This window comes from Astatotilapia calliptera, chromosome 11, assembly GCF_900246225.1.
Source record: "Astatotilapia calliptera chromosome 11, fAstCal1.2, whole genome shotgun sequence".
Classification (NCBI taxonomy): Eukaryota; Metazoa; Chordata; class Actinopteri; order Cichliformes; family Cichlidae; genus Astatotilapia; species Astatotilapia calliptera.
In genome coordinates this window covers 35,120,079-35,138,803 of record NC_039312.1, presented here as the reverse complement: position 1 = coordinate 35,138,803, position 18,725 = coordinate 35,120,079, and the positions used below count along the sequence as shown (strand labels likewise).

At 48.4% G+C, this 18,725-nt stretch overlaps 1 protein-coding gene across 4 annotated transcripts in view; it reads left to right on the top strand.

Moving 5' to 3' along the window:
* Nucleotides 1-18,725, top strand: part of tg (thyroglobulin) — a 33,665-nt gene that overhangs the window by 12,676 nt on the left and 2,264 nt on the right. For all 4 annotated transcript variants that reach the window (XM_026184395.1, XM_026184394.1, XM_026184396.1 and 1 more), the window contains 40 exons: nucleotides 943-1,291; nucleotides 2,005-2,113; nucleotides 2,971-3,068; nucleotides 3,877-4,032; nucleotides 4,334-4,496; nucleotides 5,457-5,563; nucleotides 5,692-5,835; nucleotides 6,258-6,443; nucleotides 6,563-7,071; nucleotides 7,259-7,643; nucleotides 8,011-8,049; nucleotides 8,578-8,808; nucleotides 9,453-9,557; nucleotides 9,629-9,706; nucleotides 9,859-9,962; nucleotides 10,607-10,718; nucleotides 10,808-10,969; nucleotides 11,142-11,333; nucleotides 11,438-11,565; nucleotides 11,674-11,824; nucleotides 12,280-12,429; nucleotides 12,670-12,813; nucleotides 13,114-13,278; nucleotides 13,409-13,513; nucleotides 13,637-13,746; nucleotides 13,835-13,940; nucleotides 14,020-14,217; nucleotides 14,301-14,471; nucleotides 14,559-14,645; nucleotides 15,554-15,619; nucleotides 15,711-15,848; nucleotides 16,122-16,298; nucleotides 16,423-16,537; nucleotides 16,650-16,729; nucleotides 17,051-17,197; nucleotides 17,369-17,434; nucleotides 17,538-17,672; nucleotides 17,752-18,142; nucleotides 18,322-18,409; nucleotides 18,496-18,646. In XM_026184395.1, the coding sequence (XP_026040180.1) occupies nucleotides 1,222-1,291; nucleotides 2,005-2,113; nucleotides 2,971-3,068; nucleotides 3,877-4,032; nucleotides 4,334-4,496; nucleotides 5,457-5,563; nucleotides 5,692-5,835; nucleotides 6,258-6,443; nucleotides 6,563-7,071; nucleotides 7,259-7,643; nucleotides 8,011-8,049; nucleotides 8,578-8,808; nucleotides 9,453-9,557; nucleotides 9,629-9,706; nucleotides 9,859-9,962; nucleotides 10,607-10,718; nucleotides 10,808-10,969; nucleotides 11,142-11,333; nucleotides 11,438-11,565; nucleotides 11,674-11,824; nucleotides 12,280-12,429; nucleotides 12,670-12,813; nucleotides 13,114-13,278; nucleotides 13,409-13,513; nucleotides 13,637-13,746; nucleotides 13,835-13,940; nucleotides 14,020-14,217; nucleotides 14,301-14,471; nucleotides 14,559-14,645; nucleotides 15,554-15,619; nucleotides 15,711-15,848; nucleotides 16,122-16,298; nucleotides 16,423-16,537; nucleotides 16,650-16,729; nucleotides 17,051-17,197; nucleotides 17,369-17,434; nucleotides 17,538-17,672; nucleotides 17,752-18,142; nucleotides 18,322-18,409; nucleotides 18,496-18,646 (6,019 nt within the window). In that variant the 5' untranslated portion in view covers nucleotides 943-1,221. The remainder of the gene's footprint in view (nucleotides 1-942; nucleotides 1,292-2,004; nucleotides 2,114-2,970; nucleotides 3,069-3,876; nucleotides 4,033-4,333; nucleotides 4,497-5,456; nucleotides 5,564-5,691; nucleotides 5,836-6,257; nucleotides 6,444-6,562; nucleotides 7,072-7,258; nucleotides 7,644-8,010; nucleotides 8,050-8,577; nucleotides 8,809-9,452; nucleotides 9,558-9,628; nucleotides 9,707-9,858; nucleotides 9,963-10,606; nucleotides 10,719-10,807; nucleotides 10,970-11,141; nucleotides 11,334-11,437; nucleotides 11,566-11,673; nucleotides 11,825-12,279; nucleotides 12,430-12,669; nucleotides 12,814-13,113; nucleotides 13,279-13,408; nucleotides 13,514-13,636; nucleotides 13,747-13,834; nucleotides 13,941-14,019; nucleotides 14,218-14,300; nucleotides 14,472-14,558; nucleotides 14,646-15,553; nucleotides 15,620-15,710; nucleotides 15,849-16,121; nucleotides 16,299-16,422; nucleotides 16,538-16,649; nucleotides 16,730-17,050; nucleotides 17,198-17,368; nucleotides 17,435-17,537; nucleotides 17,673-17,751; nucleotides 18,143-18,321; nucleotides 18,410-18,495; nucleotides 18,647-18,725) is intronic.

Sequence of the window (18,725 nt, the reverse complement as noted above, 5' to 3'; positions counted from 1 at the left end):
TTTCCTGTGTCAAACTGCTCCGTTATTCGACACACAGACAGTGTAAATGTGGACAGAGCTCGTAGAGCCTCGTGCAGCAGCAGCAACTTGAAGTTTCCTGTGGGACTTTATCGGTCTCTCACATCACTGTGGAGAGTTTTGACCCACTCTTCTTTACAGCGTTGCTTCAGCTCACTGAGGTTTGCAGGATTATTCATGCACAGCTCTGTGAAGGTCCCACCACAGCATCCCACACTGTGACTGCACCACTGCAGCAGCTCCATTCTTTCCTTTTCCAGCCGTTCTGCTGCAGATCTGCTGCTGTGCTCGGGTCATCGTTCTGCTGGTGACCCAGTTGAGTCCACGCTTCAGCAGACAGACGTCCTCACGCGGTCACCGTGCTGTGGTTGGTGTGAGGTGTTTGTGCTGCTATGATGTTTGGTTGTATCTCCACTCTGGTCTCGTTTGTTCCAGAAGTCTTTGTTCAGGTGCAACTTTGCAAACTTAATCCATGCTGCCATGTGCTTTTTAGAGAGAAGAGGGTTTTTTGCAGCCCTTCCAAACAAACCACACTTGTTCTGAGGCAGACACAGTTTGTTTTAGTTTCAACAGCGAGCATGAAACTGATGAGTCACTCAGAGAGTTATTAAATAGCTCCTGAGTATTTCCAGTTTTTAATCCACGATCAGCTTCACTCTCATAAACCACAAGAGAGACAAAAGTGCAGTAAACGCACATACAAAGATTTGTATTATTATTAACTAGAACCCGGTGCGGCTGTTAGAGGTGCTGGGCTGACTCTGTCCTGACTCCTGAGACAGACAGCAGAGAGGACAGCTGTCCTCCCTCTGCTGTCTGTCTCAATAAAAGCTGAAAGTGTTTTGTGCGTTGCTGGTGCTGTGTTTGTGTCCAGCGTCAGTGTTTGTCTGCGTTTTATTGAATTCTGTGATATAATTTATACAGATAACTTTAACAAAAGTGGAGACGGGTTTTTGGTGTTGGCTGTTCACAAACTGAATCAAAAACCATCACAATGAGGGCGGAGCCACCAGTTGTAGAGCTCCTCTCATCCAATCAGAAGGCTTCACGGCTCGCCGCTCGCCTCCTGACTTGGAGTCGAGCACTCCTGGTTCCACGCCGATGGATGAAGAAGTGTTTTTCAGCAGGGCCTCCTCACGGTGACTCAGCAGCTGTGCAGCTTTATAAGGAGGCAGCGAACCTCAGTCTGTCACCACGCAGACGATGGCCCGGCTGCTCCGCATTGCCTGCATCCTGGTCTGCTGCCCCGCGCTGCTGCAGGGCAAAGCTTCAGGTAAGCACACCTGAACTTGTCAGTGGTGAGTCTGCCGCTGTGCTCAGATTTCATTAGAGTTTTGTTTAAGGTGCACTAATGGTGCTATTTTTTTATACCTGCATTAGTTTCCTGCTCACAGCTCTGCTTTGGTTCCTACTGAAGATCATTGTTGTATTCAGTTTGGACAGAATGACATTTTAAAGTTAAAACTGAGGGAGGTGAAACTGAGATTAGATTTTAAGGACAGACGGGCACAGCTGAACTGTCCAAAAGGACGTATTCTACCAAAAATCAGATCCACCTTTTAATCAGACTGTGGATCCAGCAGTCTCACCTGCTGCAGGTGCTCGTTTATCAACGTTTAAATCAGTGTTTATGGCTGTTACAGAACACAAGGTTTAGTGTTACTGACAGTGAACAGCAGAGAGCCGGTTGTTAGCGAGATGTGGACGACTGCAGTAACTCTCTGCTTCTGGCTTTCAGCACAGCTCCTTCCTTCTGTTAACCTCTATCAGAACCAGGCTGTGGCAGATTTTCACCTCAAATTATTTTTCAGGTGAACTGTAATCAAAGTTCAGGCAAATCCACTTAAAGCCTTCTTCTGTGTTTTTAGCATTTTCCCTGTTTTGCACGTCGTCCCCGTCACGGTTGGACAGACGGCGCTGCTGAAGGCGCTCCTCTGTCCTTCCTGTTGCTGTTTATTGATGACGATGTTTCCTGTCGTTGTTCAGAGTACCAGCTGGAGTCAGAGACACTGAGCCGATGTGAGCTGCTGAGAGGCGTCGCTGTTGCCAAAGAGCGAGATGAGATCCCTCACTGCACTGAGGACGGCAGCTTCAGGTGCTGGATTTGGTTTTTTTATAATCGTGATGAAGAAATATCAGCAGCACCTCTGAGCCACAATATGAACGCTCATAATATTTAAAAAGTTCAACTTATGAAGCACGAACAGCCTCAAACGTTTTATTTTTACCAGCCAGATTAACAGTTTCTGTGTGTGCGTGTGTGCGTGTGTGTGTCTGTGTGTGTGTCTGTGTGTGTGTGTGTGTCTGTGTGTGTGTGTGTGCGTGTCTGTGTGTGTGTCTGTGTCTGTGTCTGTGTGTGTGTGTCTGTGTGTCTGTGTGTGCGTGTGTGTGTGTCTGTGTGTCTGTGTGTGCGTGTCTGTGTGTCTGTGTGTGCGTGTCTGTGTGTCTGTGTGTGCGTGTGTGTGTGTGTCTGTGTGTGTGTGTGTGTGTGTGTGTGTGTGTGCGTGTGTGTGTGTCTGTGCGTGTGTGTCTGTGTGTCTGTGTGTGCGTGTGTGTGTGTGTGTGTGTGTCTGTGTGTGTCTGTGTGTGTGTGTGTGTGTGTGTGTGTGTGTGTGTGTGTGTGTCTGTGCGTGTGTGTGTGTGTGTGTCTGTGTGTGTGTGTGTGTGTGTGTGTGTGTGCGTGTGCGTGCGTGTGCGTGTGTGTGTGTGTGTGTGTGTGTGTCTGTGTGTGTGTGTGTGTGTGTCTGTGTGTCTGTGTGTGTCTGTGTGTGTGTCTGTGTGTGTCTGTGTGCGTGTGTGTCTGTGTGCGTGTGTGTGTGTGTGTGCGTGTCTGTGTGTGTCTGTGTGTGTGTGTCTGTGTGTGTCTGTGTGTGTGTGTGTGTGTCTGTGTGTGTGTCTGTGTGTGTGTGTGTGTGTGTGTGTGTGTGTGTGTGTGTGTGTGTGTGTGTGTAGACCTGTGCAGTGCAGTGGGCGGGGTCAGGAGTGTTGGTGTGTCGACACTGAAGGTCAGGAGGTCACTGGGACTCGAACCAGCGGCTCAGCTCCTCATTGTGAGAAACACTCAAAACACACACGTCTGACATCACAGATCACATGATGCAGGAAGTCTGGAAATCAGCTGTGAACCTTCTTCTCTGCTCTTAACATCACGTTTAATTCTCGTGCTGGAGATGTATGATGGTAATAATTATAATTGTGTGGAAAATAAATGAACATATAACAGCACAGACAGGCCCAAATAAGCTATAAAGTAGGAAAGTATAGAAATAATAATAAAACAAATTACGTCATACTTTTGAAAATTGCTCATTCATATAAAAATAAACATAAGTAGCTTAAACATTACTGTAATCTTTCTTAACGTGTTTTTTCTTGCATATTTCAATATTTACCTTCAGGAAAATGAAGCTCTGAGAATCTTTTATTTATAATCATTAAAGGATTAAAGGACATTTAGATTTTATATACACAAATTTACAATCCTAAACACATTTTTCTTAATAATATCCTGCTTTCTTCTCCTTTTTTTTCTTTTTTAATAATAATACATTTTATTTGTGCCTTTCAGAACACTCAACAACACAGCAGAATAATAAAAGCAACATAAGAGCAAGCGGTATGCGACATAAAACAAATTTAAAATAGCAGAGTTTATGTAGGATGAGCTATTTTGCTATTATCGCAGTTAAAATTGACACTTTATAAAAATTTCAATCTATATAAATAAAAACAGAAGATGAAGAATAAGAAATTCACGGATCTCCATTCAGAGAAGCAGTCAGTGGAACAAAAGAGCATACAAGACACCAAGAACAAGAAGTTAGGAGGAGGAACAGTAACGCGAGTCTGTGTGCGCAGGCCCGTCTCCCTGCCAGCTGCAGGCCGTCCTGCGGTGTTCGCCTTCAGGCCTCTTTGAGCCAGTTCAGTGTGACTCCAGCAGGGGGCAGTGCTGGTGTGTGGATCAGGACGGCATGGAGCTCTACGGGACCAGACAAGACGGGAGGCCCCGCCGCTGTAAGTTTTCCAGAGTGGGTGTGAAATCGGCTGCTTAGCGCTGCAGCTCTGAGTGTTCGGGTGTTGCTGGAGCTCTGTGGGCTGTTTTCTCTCTTCACTGGAAGCTGGAATGAAGTTTAAAGCACGTGGTGCATGTGGCTAATCTTTGTTTATCTGAACACCAAGTTTTTAACTTACCAGCTTATACAAACCTGTTACTCTGTCTCCTCCTCCCGCCTCCTGCTCTGATTTCTGTTAAACTGCGTTTGCTGGATTGTCTGAGATCATCAGACTCATCGACCTGCTGACCTCTGACCTTCAGGTCCCGGCGGCTGTGAAGTGAGGTCCAGGCGGCTCCTTCACAGCTCCTCCAGGTCGTCTTCTCCTCCTCAGTGTGCTGAAGATGGCAGCTTCCTCCCGGTCCAGTGTCAATTCATCAACACCACAGACAGAACAGAGCTGGACCTGCTGCACGCCTTCAACAGGTAACGTACCTGCCTGCACACCTGCCCGCACACCTGCCTGCACCTTCACACAAATGCGATGATGCCTGGAAGCATTTTAAGTCTGGCTCTGTAAACAGTGATGAGCCGACTGGTCACATGATCTGTGACCTCACTCATCCTCCTGATGAGTTTATGGTCTCAGTCGCTGTTTTAGTTCTTATTGAATAAAACTTGATGAGATTTTGGAAATGATGCTTCCATCAGAGCCAGAAAGGACCAGGAGGCGGGCGCTGGGTGAGGGCGGAGCTTGTGCGCCTGTGCAGTTGTCTTGGCTTCTTTCCACATTTGATCAGTTTCATGTTTTTGTCATCTCTGTAAATATGAAACATAAATATGTAAAGATGATTATTATGTAAATATTATAGGTACAGTAACAATGAGCGTCCTGTTGCTGCGGCTTTGAAGACGTGACACTAGTTCAAAATTAACGTTGAAGGTTGGCGTTTAAACTGAAAGCAGCAGCTGCTGACGTCATCATGCTTTTGGACTGGATCTCCTGCGACCTGCAGGCGGAGCTTTAGCTGGTCCTGCAGCTGCTTTTGTTTATTTCATTAAACTTTAAGTGATCTTGTGAGCTGAACTCCTGTTAGCAACATTAATCCTTTTGAAAGAATGTTTCCTGCTGTGGTTAAAGGATCAGTGATGGTTTTATTGAAGTCGTGTCCTCATGTCTACACCAACAGTGTGAGACAAGTCAGACAGTAGAGAGCAGAAAACCCTTGAATCCATGTCTGAGGTCATATAGTGCATATAAAAGATCATAACGGGACAGTGAGGGAAACAAAGCCAAACATGAAAACATGGGAAAGCAGAGTGACGGGTGGTGCAGAAAACTGGTGGTGAAAAGAACAACTGGTGGAATTAAAGCCCCCTGTGCAGCAAAACAAAGATTTCAAAATAAAACAGGAAGTGGTGCTGTGAGTGTGTTTGTTGTTTCAGGTTTCCAGAAGCCTTTGAGACGTTCAGCAGCTTCAGGAAGTTTTTCCCGCTGGTTTCCTCCTACTGCTTCTGCTCAGACAGCCGAGGCCGAGAGCTGGAGAACACAGGTACACACTCAAACTAACAAAATGTATTTATTCATCAAGAAAATCTTCATCAGACAGAATCATCAGGTCCGTAAGGATGATGATGATAACAGCGGTGACTGTGATGAAGGTGTGCTCTTTCTGCCCAGGTGTGGAGCTCCTCCTGTCTGAGGTGTACGACTCGGCGTTCTCTGGTCTTCGCTCCGGTCACTCCTTCTCTCAAACCAACATCTACCGAGTCCTGCAGAGGAGGATGCTGGGAGTCCGCCTCGCCCTCACCGGACACTTCAGATGTAAAATTATTTAGAAAAACGTCTCCTGCTGGTTCAATCTTTTCAAACTGAGTTATGGCTGCTGTACGGTGGAGACCCTGGTCAAAGCTGGTTGGGTTAGCTGGATTGGTTTGGACTGTGATTTAGTTTAAAGTAGTTTTATTGTAGGTTAACTGTGACGTGTCCAACTGTGTAAGTCAGGCGAGTGTTTCATGTTGTTGTGGAGGTCAGGCCATTGTTGCACCTGGACAAACACCTTGCTGCGATATCAGAGCTTTCCTCCTCCACTGGCAGTGTTGGAGGTAGAATGGAACGGCTTCATGGAAAGTTTGCTGTTCGTGCATCATCTCGTTTTAAAAAGTGTAGAAGGAGGTGACGGCTGGATCAGATAACACTGGTCTAAACACGTATGTGACCTCCACCCATCCTGCTCTCTGTCTCAGGCCCATCTCCCTGTGAGGAGGAGCGGCGAGCAGCGATGGAGGCGAACAGCGTATTCATCCCATCCTGTGAGAGCGGAGGAGCCTTCGCCTCCAAACAGTGCCAGCAGGGGGGGCAGTGCTGGTGCGTTGACCCTGCGGGGAGAGAGCTTCCTGGGACTCGGCAGCACGGAGACTCCCTGACCTGCAGTGAGTGTTTGAGCTCTGTGTCCAAATTTTTCTTACACTTCTTCTCATTTGTCTCAGTTTCTGCATCTGTCTTCAGAGCTCCTGATGCCTTATCTCGTTTATCTTTTCTCCTCCTCCAGGTTCAGGTCCGGCCGACTGCCGCTCTCAGCGCCGTCTGGCTCTGTCCCGTCTCTTCTCTGGTCCCGTTGAGCCTCCTTTTCAGGCCTCCTCTGGTAGCCCTCCAGCCTCCTGTCTCTCCCTCCTCCAGCCTCTCAGGGACCTCCTCCCAGTGGACTCTGACCCCACCTCTTTTCTGTCTCAGCTGGTCAAAGTCCTGCATGGCCTGTTCCCCTCTGTGGGCGGGGCTCTGCAGGCTCTGACTCGCTCCTCCCCCCGGCGCTTCCAGGAGAATCTGTTCGGAGGGAAGTTCCTGAAAAACGCAGCAGCTTTCAACTTCAGTGGGGCGGTGGGATCTCGGGGAGCTCTCAGTCTGGACCCGCCATCCTCTCAGAGCCTCGCTGTCCGCCTGCAGAGGAACCAGGACCTGGTCCAATCTGTCAGCAGAGCCCTGGAGGACCCCGCCTTCCTCTCCACCCTCCAGCAGACGCTGACGGGTCTCAGCAGCTCTCAGTCTGCCTCCGTGGAACAGGTGACGTTTTTACGCTGCCGTGCATTTGTGACACACACCTGAACATCCTGCCTGGTTCTGCTTTTAAAGAGCAGCTGGAACAACATCAGCGTCTAACCTGCCGATCCAGTTCATCCCATCATCTTCTGTTGACTCGTGCGCATCTAGTTTCTCTCCATCATCACTTAAAAATGTTGATATTTTCCAGGTCCTCACTCCTCTGCTGCGCTCCTGCTCCACGGATGATGACGATGACCTGGCGGCCATCTTTGTTCCCAGCTGCACACAGAGCGGTGCTTTCCAGGAGGTCCAGTGTCAGGGTGCAGAGTGTTGGTGTGTTGACCCTCAGGGGCGGGAGGTGAAGGGGTCTCGGACCGTCACTCGACGACCTCGCTGTCCGTCCCCCTGTGAGAGAGCGCGGGCGGCGGCCCTCGAGGTGAGATCGAACATGGCGGCCAGTGCTGAAATCCACATCCCAGCGTGCTCGCGGGATGGAGACTTCCTGCCGCTGCAGTGCGTCGGCTCACGGTGTTTCTGCGTGGACACTGAGGGGAAGACAATGACTGTCGGGCCAGCAGGGGGCGCTGTTACCTGTAAGACTCAGAAATATTTCAGCTCAGAGATATTTGTATTTTTTATGTTGGAATAAAAAAACAGGAATAAAAATAAATCTTTTTAAAGTGCAAGAAGAAGCGTAAAAGCAGCAGGCGATCATTAAACACTCGCTCATCATCAGATTGAATTCTGAGCAGCTGCTGTGCGGCACGGACGCTGTAACCACGGACTCGCTTTTTCCTCCAGCAGTGCTTCAAGAGTTTTACCTTGAAAAAACTCAGATTGCAGCAGTTCTAAACTATAAGTAGTTCTTCTGTAAAGATCCGGTTTTGTCTTGTTTTGGGTTTTTTGTATTTTATACTTTGTGTTCACAAAGTTACAGGATGCTCTGTTGTTTCGTTTCAGGTCCAGAGAGAAAAGCAGAGACGCTTCGATCCTCTGCAGGTCAGATCGAACCTGACGCCTGAGTCCAATCAGACCCAAAGTTCAGCCTCAATTTTGGGACATTAAACATAAACTGTTTCATTCATTTATGTGACAAATTGTTTTTGTGCTTAATGAACTTTGTCTTTCACGTGAATTTTCTTTCTTTCTTTCTTGGATTGTTTAAATTTCCTGACTCACAGTCAGGCGGTTACAGTTATTTTAACTCGGCGCTTCATCTCTCTCGCTGTCGTCTGACTGAACGACATGTCTGTCGATACGTTTGTTGCAAATCAGGCAAAAAGAAAAAAGAATGTTTTAAAAAATAAATACAAAACAGTGAAAAAATACAGAAATACAAACATATTTATAAACGATAAATGTTCTATAAATGAAAACAAAGATAAATAAAAGTAAATGTCAACTTATGTCGCACTAAGGTGATAAAAAGTCATTTTTAGGTCATGTGACATACATTTATTTGATGAGTTATGATTTTGGCAGTTTTTGTCCTCCACCGTCTGGACGAGTCTGTTGTCGTCTCTGCAGGTCGGTGCTCGCAGGCGTCGGCCGAGGTCGAGACCTTCAGACAAGAAGTGAAGAGCATCGTCTCGCTCTCTAACTCCTCCCACATCCCTCTGGGATATGGATTCCTACTGGCCGAAGGTCTGCGTCTGACCCGTGAGGAACTCCAGATCAGCCAATCAGAGGAGGAGCTGCAAGTTTCTGAGACGCTACTGAGGCGCCCCAGAGCTGCTCTGCGATTGGCTGCTTTCTCCAGTGAGTCACAGACTTTCAAAAGGATTTAAATCAATATATAAAAATACTTTTATTGTGGAATAAAAATGTAGTTACGGTCGTGCTTCCTGTAGTCCCAGGAACTGTTCTCAAGGCACTAAAACAACAAAACAAAAGAAAAATTCTAACTGGACCTGAACCTTGTGCAGGTTTTTAACCCTGGAGCCGACCCCATTGGTTCTCCAGGGTTAAACGAGAGTCACACAAGTCAAAGGAGCTTGCAAAGAAAAGCGTCTGGACTTCTTTAAGTTGCTTGAAGACGTTTCACCTCTCATCCGAGAAGCTTCTTCAGTTCTAAGGTCAAATGGTGGAGAGTCCCAGATTTAAACCTAGTGGGAGTTTCCCCCCACAGAGGGACAAAAGGACCCCTGATGATCCTCTAGTCGCCTGAGCCAAGGTGTGTAACTGGGTGTGGGTCCCAATCAGCCAGAGTTTCGGGTCACACCGAGAGTCACACAAGCACAATTTTAAAAAAGGCCTCAAAGGATCCAGATGAACAAAATGACAAAGAGCTGAAAGACAGAGAAAACGTTCCTCGAGCACATTTTCCTTAATTATCTGAATAAACAAAGAGGCGTGTCCCACCTTCGTGTCGTCGCACTGACGCTGGTCTTCTTCCTGCTCAGCTGTTCAGATGCTGCTGCCTCGTCAGCGCCGCTCGTACCAGCCGTTTACTCCTCAGTGTGACGCCGACGGACGCTGGCTGCTCACGCAGTGTTACCACAGCACAGGTCTGTCTCTCTGACACACACACACACACACACACACACACACTTTTTTACAGAATAAATGTGTTTTTCAGGTCAGTGTTGGTGTGTCGATGAAGACGGACAGTACATCTCTGATTCTCTGACCAGCCGCTCGCTCAGCCTGCCCAAATGTAAGACAGACACACACACACACACACACACACACACACACACACACACACACACACACACACACACACACACACACACACACACACAAAGTTCACTTATCCACCTCAGTCTTTGTTGCAATCATAACCTTTGTGTGTTTGTTTCCCTGCAGGTTTGACTCGCTGTCAGAGAGCAAAGGCTCGCTCCCTGCTCTCCGGTTGGATGAAAGGCTCTGACATCACCACTTCCTCACCTTACCACCCAACCTGTGAGCAGGTATTAGCCCACAAACATGCATACACCCTTTTCCCAGCAAGCTGACAGGGATTAAACTTTGTCACATCTGTCTCAGCAACTGTGAGATTCTGATGAGAACAACAGAGCTGCTGCAGGTGGGGCGTAAAGACCAGTGAAACCACTGAAACCACTGAATATGACTTTTGTAGAGAAACAAACCAAGAAAAATACTTTCTGGTTGGATTCCAGCCGGAGACTCAAATCCTCGTTGGGGTGTTGTCAGGAAGGGCGTCCGGTGAAAACAAAATCAAAGATGTGGAGCTGACATGTGTGGCAGGAGAGCAGCTGAAAGTAGCTTTCAGTGTTTTCCAACCTTCAGCTGCTCAAACTGCCTTTACTTAGATAAAGTTGGATTTCATCTGAGGGCTCTTACTCTTATCTGAAAACACATTTTTATTTACTGGCTTTTAATACAGCATGAGAGTTATTTGTTAATTCATATTTGGTGTTATTTTATTAGGTATGTTGTATTCTTGTGCAGCACTTTGGTCAACGTTCCTGTTGTGATTAAATGTGCTATATAAATAAATAAGCTCTAACTGTAACCATCTAAACTCTGTGTGTGTGTGTGTGTGTGTGTGTGTGTGTGTGTGTGTGTGTGTGTGTGTGCATGTTTGTTTCAGGACGGTCGTTTCTCGGTGCTGCAGACAGGGGGCGCTGCAGGCTGGTGTGTGAACCCTCTGACTGGAGGGACGATACAAACGGCAACACCAAACGCAACAGGACAGCTGACATGTACACACACACACACACACACACACACACTCCTCTTAGTGATGCATTCACTGTCTTGTTTAACGCTGCAAACTGTGTGGTGCGTTCAGGTCCCAGCTGGTGTCAGCTACAAGGACTCCAGTGTCGCCCTGATGGCTCCTTCGCTCCTCTTCAGTGTGATGTCACTTCCTGCTGGTGTGTCTCCGAGAATGGACAAGAAGTGGGCGGGACGAGAACATCTCGACAGACAGGCCGCACGCCATCATGTGACCGTAAGAACTAGCTAAGCTCTGTGGCGGGATGGTGCATTTCCTTCCTGTGTCAGTTTGTGTTGATGAACCTCACTCGCAGCTCATCAGCGCCCTCTGGGTGAATTGTTACTATCACAGTAACCGTAGGATCAACAAGAAGTGGCTTGGCTCTGATGGTATATGCCTTCTCCAGGTCCTCTGTGCCCCGCCCCCATCATTACCCATGGTGCGCTGGTGTGCCGCCCACCAGCTGATGGACGCCAGAGCTGTGACCTTGCTTGTTACCATGGCTACCAGAACTCACTTGCTATCAGCAGTTTCCTGTGTGAGACTGCGAGTCGGAGATGGGATGGAGACCAGAAGCCGCTGAGCGGAGCCTGTCAAAGTGAGACGCCTGACCTCTGACCCCCTTGAAGGGCTACACTGCTTTTAAGCAAACCCGTTTTCTATTTTGCTCTTTTTAAAATCAACCTTTATTCTGTTGTTCAGTCTCTCGGCCTCCGCAGTCCGTGTCCTCCACGCAGCTCTGGGTGTTGCCCTCGGCCTGCTCTCAGATCAGCCGGTTACAGTCTCTGCTGTTCAACACAATGACCAGCAGGGGGCTCTGTTCTGCACAGGTGACCTTACCTGCACCATGCCTTCTTTTCCTAATACTGACTGTTTACAGTCTGTATATTCATTTTCTCTAGTGTTGGTGATGCAGGTGTGTGTGTGTGTGTGTGTAGCTTCCCTCATCAGGCCGCGCTGTGTCGCTATGTGACGACTCCTCGGTGACTCTGCAGTGTGACGGTGACGACTCGCTGAGGTTGATGGTGAGATGGAGCGCTGCTCTCTATGACCTCCCGACCTCTGACCTCCCAGACCTCCATGACGTTGGTGAGCAGACCATAGACTGTATACAAAAGATGGCCATAACCACTGTGACCCATTTGTTTTTGGACTTTCACATGATTTCACTGTTTTTTTTAGCGCAGAGGTCAAACTCATATTCTTTTCAACCCTGACGTTTACATTTAATAGCCAATCAGGAGACAGTTGGGAGGAGCTTAAACAGCTCATTTCAAATCGAGGACGATGCAAAGCTGCTCTAGTTGAGCCCAAGAATAAAAGCATGTAAATAAGACGGAGACATCCACTGGAAACTTTTTAGCTCATCGAGTATTTAAATTTCAATTCAACGACCTGTTGACCTGTTACGACCTTTGATGGCATCACAGGGTCTAAAGTTTAGCACAATGAGTGAAATCGTTTAAATGGCTACAAATTTGGTTTTATTCTAGAAAACTTTTTTCTCATAAAATTACATTTTGAGTTTATTTTTATTATTGCAGGTGTCTTCCTGAATGAATCCAGACTTCTGGAGGGACTTCAGGGAATTCTGCGCTCCGTGTTGTCATCAGAGCCCAAACTGGTTTCTGTGACTACACCGAGCTTCGGCTGTTCCCGTGGTTACCATCTGGACAGCGACAGCGAGGGCTGTGGTGAGTCTTTGTTCAGCTCAGACATCCAGACTCTGGACCGCAGAGTGTTTCAGAGTGTGGGATCTCCTTCACTCAAACTTTGGTGCCCATAGTTTGAGCCACGTTTGATCCTTGTGGCTTATATCAGAATAAAATCAGGTGTGTCTTCACCTGGAGCTCGGTAAGAGGTGTGCCCCCCCCCCCCCCGTCTCTGCAGTCGTCTGTTTGTCCCGTAACTCAGTCTAGTTTCTCTGTTTCCAGTCGTTTGTCCTGCTGGCAGTTTCTCCCAGGAGGGGGTGTGTCATCTGTGTCTTCAGGGGACCTATCAGGACGAAGAGGGGCGGGACTTCTGCAACAGGTGTCCCACAGGGTCGTCACCTGCTGGAGCATCATCTGTCAAGGAATGTGAGTGTTTTTAAACCAGGATTCATTTATTACGTGACTGAAACCAAACCGGGAGATTTCGTGTTTTAGGCGAAAGTTTAAACTACATCATGAAGCCACTTCCTGTTAATGTGTTTATTATATTCATGTTTCATTCTATCTTCCTCAGATGGCTCGAAATATTTCTGTCATTTTATTCTAAAAGTATTGAAAACTGCATGTTTTACAAACTCGTTAAAGATCTCTTAAGTCTGACCATCAAACCTTAATAGAGAGACGCGTGAGTGTCGAACACTTTGTGTTTGTGTATGCGTGCATCAGGTGTGACCGAGTGCCAGAGGCGGGGCCTGCGGTGTTCGCAGCGAGGTGACTTCCTGCCAGCGCAGCCGGATGTCCTCGCGGGCAGGTGGAGGTGCTTCAACAGCGAGGGGGTGGAGCTCGAGTGGAGCAGCAGTGACAAGGTTCTGACTGATGACGAGTGCTCAGGTGAAGATGTAGCAGCCAATCAGAGAGCAGCTGTTCACAAGTTTGTTTTTGAGCGTTCTCTTTAGTGTGTGTGTGTGTGTGTGTGTGTGTGTGTGTGTGTGTGTGTGTGTGTGTGTGTTGCGTGTTGCAGTCCTCAGCAGGTTTCAAGCTGTTCCCACATCAGACCTGATTGTTGGAGCTGCAGATGCTGAAGTGCTGCAGACGATGACCTCTGACCTCCCTGCCTGTGTCCGGGGTAATGCACGTGTCTCTTATTTTCCTGCTCTGGATCCAGCCTCAGCGATCTGACCTGTAACTCTGGAGGATTTTTGGTTTGTGGTGTAAAAACTCATCAACACTGCTGCTGTTTCTCTCACAGCGTGTGCAGCACAGCCTTCCTGCCACCATGTGGCGCTGTTCAACAGCCAGACTCAGTGTGAACTGTACAGCACACACAGCCTGAACACACACTGCAACACCTCCCAGCAGGTACACACCTACACACACCTGCACACACACATAAACACACATCCTTAGAAATAACAGATTTACATAAATAAACACAAATTTTTTTTAGGCCAGAGGTTTTCTGGGTAATGCTCAGGCTGAGCTGTTTGATTCGCTAAGCTGCTATCTGAGAGTGAGGGGCGGAGCTTCAGATCTGCTGGTCATCAGGAAGAAAGGTACTGCTATCATCAGAGCCATGTGAGGTGTGCTGCAGCTGTGTGTACCTGTGTGCTCAGTCTGGTGTGTGTGCTTCAGGTGCAGAGTTTTCCTCGCAGCAGCAGCACAGTTTTGTGAGGATGAGGATGATGAAGGCGGTCTCAGGTGTGTTCAGGACTCAGGTGTTCTCCTCCAGGCGGACCTCTCTTTCCGACGCTCATCGTTTCTGTCAGGACGGCTGCAGCCGCGACACCTGCTGCGACGGATTCATCCTCAACCAGAACAGCCTGGAGGGAGGTATGTTACCATGGAGACCATGGAGATACGGACAGGTGATAGCTGATGAATGAGAGCGCCTCGTGTCGTCTTCTCTCTGTCAGGGTCCCTACTCTGTGGCTGGTTGAGAGCTCCATCAGTGCTGACGTGCGGGGACCGGGACTGGGATGTGATTGGTCAGGGAGCGGCCAAACGCACTTGCGGGGCGGGGCTTACCTACAATGAGCAGCAGCGCAGCTTCGTGTTTGACTTTGGAGGACAGGAGTTCACCATCAGTAAGAAAAATCAAGTCACGGCTAAAATCCGTCACTCATAAAACAGGTAACCACGCGACTAAAGCACTTCCTGTTTCCTCCTTCCAGCTGATTCTGCTCTGCCAGCTGACAGCAAGAACAGGAAGGACTATCAGGCCTCCATCATCAGCTTCCAAGCCATCTACCTGAACACTGGTACCTGTTAGAGGACATATTTTAGCACTTCATGACAAATGCATACAGAGACCTATGATCAGCTGTCTCTCCAGCTCTGCTGTCGGGTGTCTGATAGAGAGGCGGTCCTCATTCTGTGAGCTGGGTGAACCACAGGCCACAGCAGATCTCCAGAGCAGGACTGGCTATAAACCAGCTGCAGGATGAGCTCCTCTCTGAGGAAGCAGAGCTGCTGTGGGAGAAACTGGCTACAATTACACCAGAATAATTATTTACACCTGCAAGAAAAAAAGACCAGACTGGCAGTACTGAACGAGTTGAGCAAAGTTTGACTTACGTGGCTGTTTGGTTTCACTTAACGCGCCTTATAATCCTTTGACGTCGACACTGTTGTGTTTGTCGTCTTCTGCTAGCAAAGATTTATGTAAATTTGACAAGCTGGGTGGATTCTGTACTGTACAGGAGACACGGCATGAGACTGATTGACAATGGTCTACAGCCAATCAGGACGCAAAACACAATGTGCTGTGAAAAAAAAAAAAAAACGTGCAAAATTGCACCAAAAAAAATCTGTGAAACAGTGAAGCTGTGAAAAGTGCCCACTATGTATATACATATGTATATACTGAAACAGCAGTGATGGCTGAATAAACTTAAACAAGCTCAAGAGCGCCCCCTATGGAACAGGTAGACCAGATATTAGAAATGATTATCAGTTCTCAGATCAAAAAGGACCACCACAAGGAGCTATCCAGTAATGAAACCATGAGACAGGAAGGGACAACTAAAGTTTCAAAATAAAACTGAGGCGACTGTCACTTACTGTTATTCTCTCAGAAAGACTCAAAAATGTGCTAAAATAATTTGTTTAAGTCACTCGCTGACGACACTGTTTGTCTCAGTTCTGCTTGTTTGTTGTTGTGATGCAGCTTCGGCCGACGGCGGTTCTGGTTCTTCTTCGTGTGCTGCAGCTGAGCTCAGCCCTCCTCTGGACGGTTTGTACAAACAGAGCAAAAGTCTGAAGTTTCTGTTGGATGGTTGGCGACGTGTCACCGATGCTTTTATGGGCTCTGTTTGTGTTTGCAGCTTCAGTTCAGCTGAAGTTTGCGTCTCTGTCTGAGGACGACGTTCTCGTGGATCCTCAGAGGAAGCTCCCCGCTCTCTCCTTCTGGCTCAACAAGAACAACTACAACTCCCAGCAGGCACAGCTCTGGTGTCTCACGCGTATGTGAAACTGTCTTCTCGTCCTGAATACAAAAATGGAGATTCTGGTTTTCTGGGTTCTGCTTGTTGTAAAAGTCCAATTGACCAATAATGTAGCAGCTTCAGTTCTCTGCATGTGGAGGTCATTAGCCATGCTGTTTATACGCTGGAACCCCTGAAAAATGCTCGGACGGGTTAGTGCCTGTGTCGGGACAGCTGCCTCAGTCTTTCAGGTCACGCTGGCATCACGTCGGCGGTTTCCTCCATCAGTCCTGAGACGCTGTGTGGTTTCAGGTTGTGACGAGGAGCCGCAGTGCTCGGTTGCTGACCTCAGAGATGCGGACTCGGCAGGTTTCTTCAGCTGCTCGTTGTATCCGGACAGCAGAGTTTGTGGAGCTTACGATAAACCTCTGAGACGACCCTGCAGCCCCCTGCTGGACAGAGCGCCCAACAACACCTACAGCAAGAAGGGTAAAGAGGGGAGCTCAGAGAGTCACTGTCATGACTTCATAGCTGCTCCTGCTGTTTTTAAACACCGTGTGTGTGTGTGTGTGTGTGTGTGTGTGTGTGTGTGTGTGTGTGTGTGTGCATTTAGTCGCTCTGTCTGGACCAGTGAAGAGCTTCTATGAGAGGGTTTCCTTCAAGAAGATGGTTTCTTACTCTGTACGCAGCCGAGTCAGCCTGGGAGAAAACACACCGCTGTCTGAGGGGTAACCCACACACACACACACACACACACAACAAAATGTGTTTGGTCTCGTGTTGAAAGGTTTCAGAAAATACTTTAAATAGTAAAACCTCAGTGTGTTGGATCTGCTGCAGGTTCATGGAGTGCGAGCGCCGTTGCGACGAGGATCCCTGCTGCCGTGGCGTCGGCTTTGTCGGTGACACCAAATCCAGAGGTATCCATAAAGCTGTATGAGCATTGTTTTTTAATCTTCATGCTTTATAACGGTAACTCTTCTGGTTGCAACATGACTTTGTAGAAGTCTTACAGCTTAAGCCGTCTGTGACCTCAGTAAACTGAATATAACACGATGAGCATCCAGTAAATTATTCACCTCAGTGGAGTCAGACCAGTCAGACCCACTCTGTGCACAACGTCGGCAAAGAGCAGGCAAAATGAGGGACATCAACGCTGGTGTGTGTGTGTGTGTGTGTGTGTGTGTGTGTGTGTGTGTGTGTGTGTGTGTGTGTGTGTGTGTGTGTGTGTGTGTGTGCAGGAGGCTCTGATGTGGTGTGTTTAGCTCTGATTAGTCTCGGGGTTCAGACCTGCAGCGAAGACGACGTGACGACCTGGAGGACTCAGGACTGCAGACCATCAGCAGTGAAGACCACACCGGACCCCTTTGGCTGGTACCAGAAACCCGGTACTGAAAACACACACACACACGCACACACACACACACACACACACACACACACACACACACACACACACACACACACACACTTTAAGGCAGCAGGCCTTCAGTTTATCTGAACATGAGGCTGAAGGAGGCGAAGCTCTGTGTGAATAAAGGCTGTGTTCTGCTTTGCAGTGAATCAGTGGAGTCCGTCTCCTGCTCTCTGTCCTCCGTTCAGCCTGCCACCGACCAAAACCAACAGTAAGACTCCACCCACATGCAGATACTCGCAGTAATACTGTCAAAAGTACTTAAAGTACTGCCATTACTTCTTTTATCGCTCACCCCTGAGTATTTTTCACAGTTTCGCTGGACGACTGGAGTCTCCTCGCCGACTCTTCAGTCCTCGTCGACCCGTCTCTCTCTACCTATGATGTCATCCACGTGAGCCGTGATGTCGCCGATGACAGAGATATGACCAGGGACTGGTGTCTCCATGGTAACCATATGTGGGGGTTTTTAACTACTCTTTGGTGTACCTCACTGTCAGATCCTGACTCTGCTCTGCTTCCCATCAGCCTGCCAGGAGGCGGAGTCTTGTGCAGCTGTGTCACTCAGTGAGGTGGAGTCCGCCACGCGCTGCGTTCTGTACCCTGACACAATAGTCTGTGGCCTAAGCTCCGCCCCTGAATCCCCCGCCTCGTCTTCCTGTCGACTGGTCGTGAGAGAGCCCGCCCCCCAGGTGTACCTGAGACGCGGTGTTTTCTCAGAGCTGTCACAGACGTCCGTTTCTATCCCGGGCCAGGGGGTGCTGCAAGGCGTCGCCGTGGAAACAGCACTGGCATCAGACAGGAGGACAGTCGTTCAGTTCCTCGGAGTCCCGTACGCTCGTCCTCCAATAGGATCGCTCCGCTTTGAAGCAGCTCAGCCGGCTGAGTGGATGGGAACCTGGGACGCCACCAAACCACGGTAACTACCCGTGTGACCACAAACGCCTGTCCTACAGCACGTGGTCACCCAAGGCACCCACAACCAGGATATAGTGAAAAACAGCGGCCTCACCTGTACAGGAAGTGGCATTGTCCATCGGCAGATTCCAGATATGAATTAACCCGATCAATGATCATCTTTATCTCTTCACCCGTCAGCCCCAGCTGCATCCAGCCTGGTGACGTAGCCTCTGCAGCCTCCAGTGAGGACTGTCTCTACCTCAACATCTTCACTCCTGCTGACCTGGTGAAAACTCAGCGCACTCGTTATTTCATTTATTCATGTTTAATTTTCTTTGATCACATTTTTTCTGTTGTTTGCTGTTAAACCAGAGGGGGCGTGTTCCAGTCCTGGTTTTCTTCTTCAACCCTTCAGCCAATGAGAACCCAGGACTGTTGGATGGCTCCATCCTCGCTGCTATGGGTAATATCGTCGTGGTAACAGCGAGTTACCGGACGGCGGCGCTGGGATTCCTGAGCACAGGTGACTTAAAAACAAAGAAAGAGAGAAAAACGTACACGCTAAATGACTCACCTGGCCTCCTGTCCACCCCTTTCTCCAG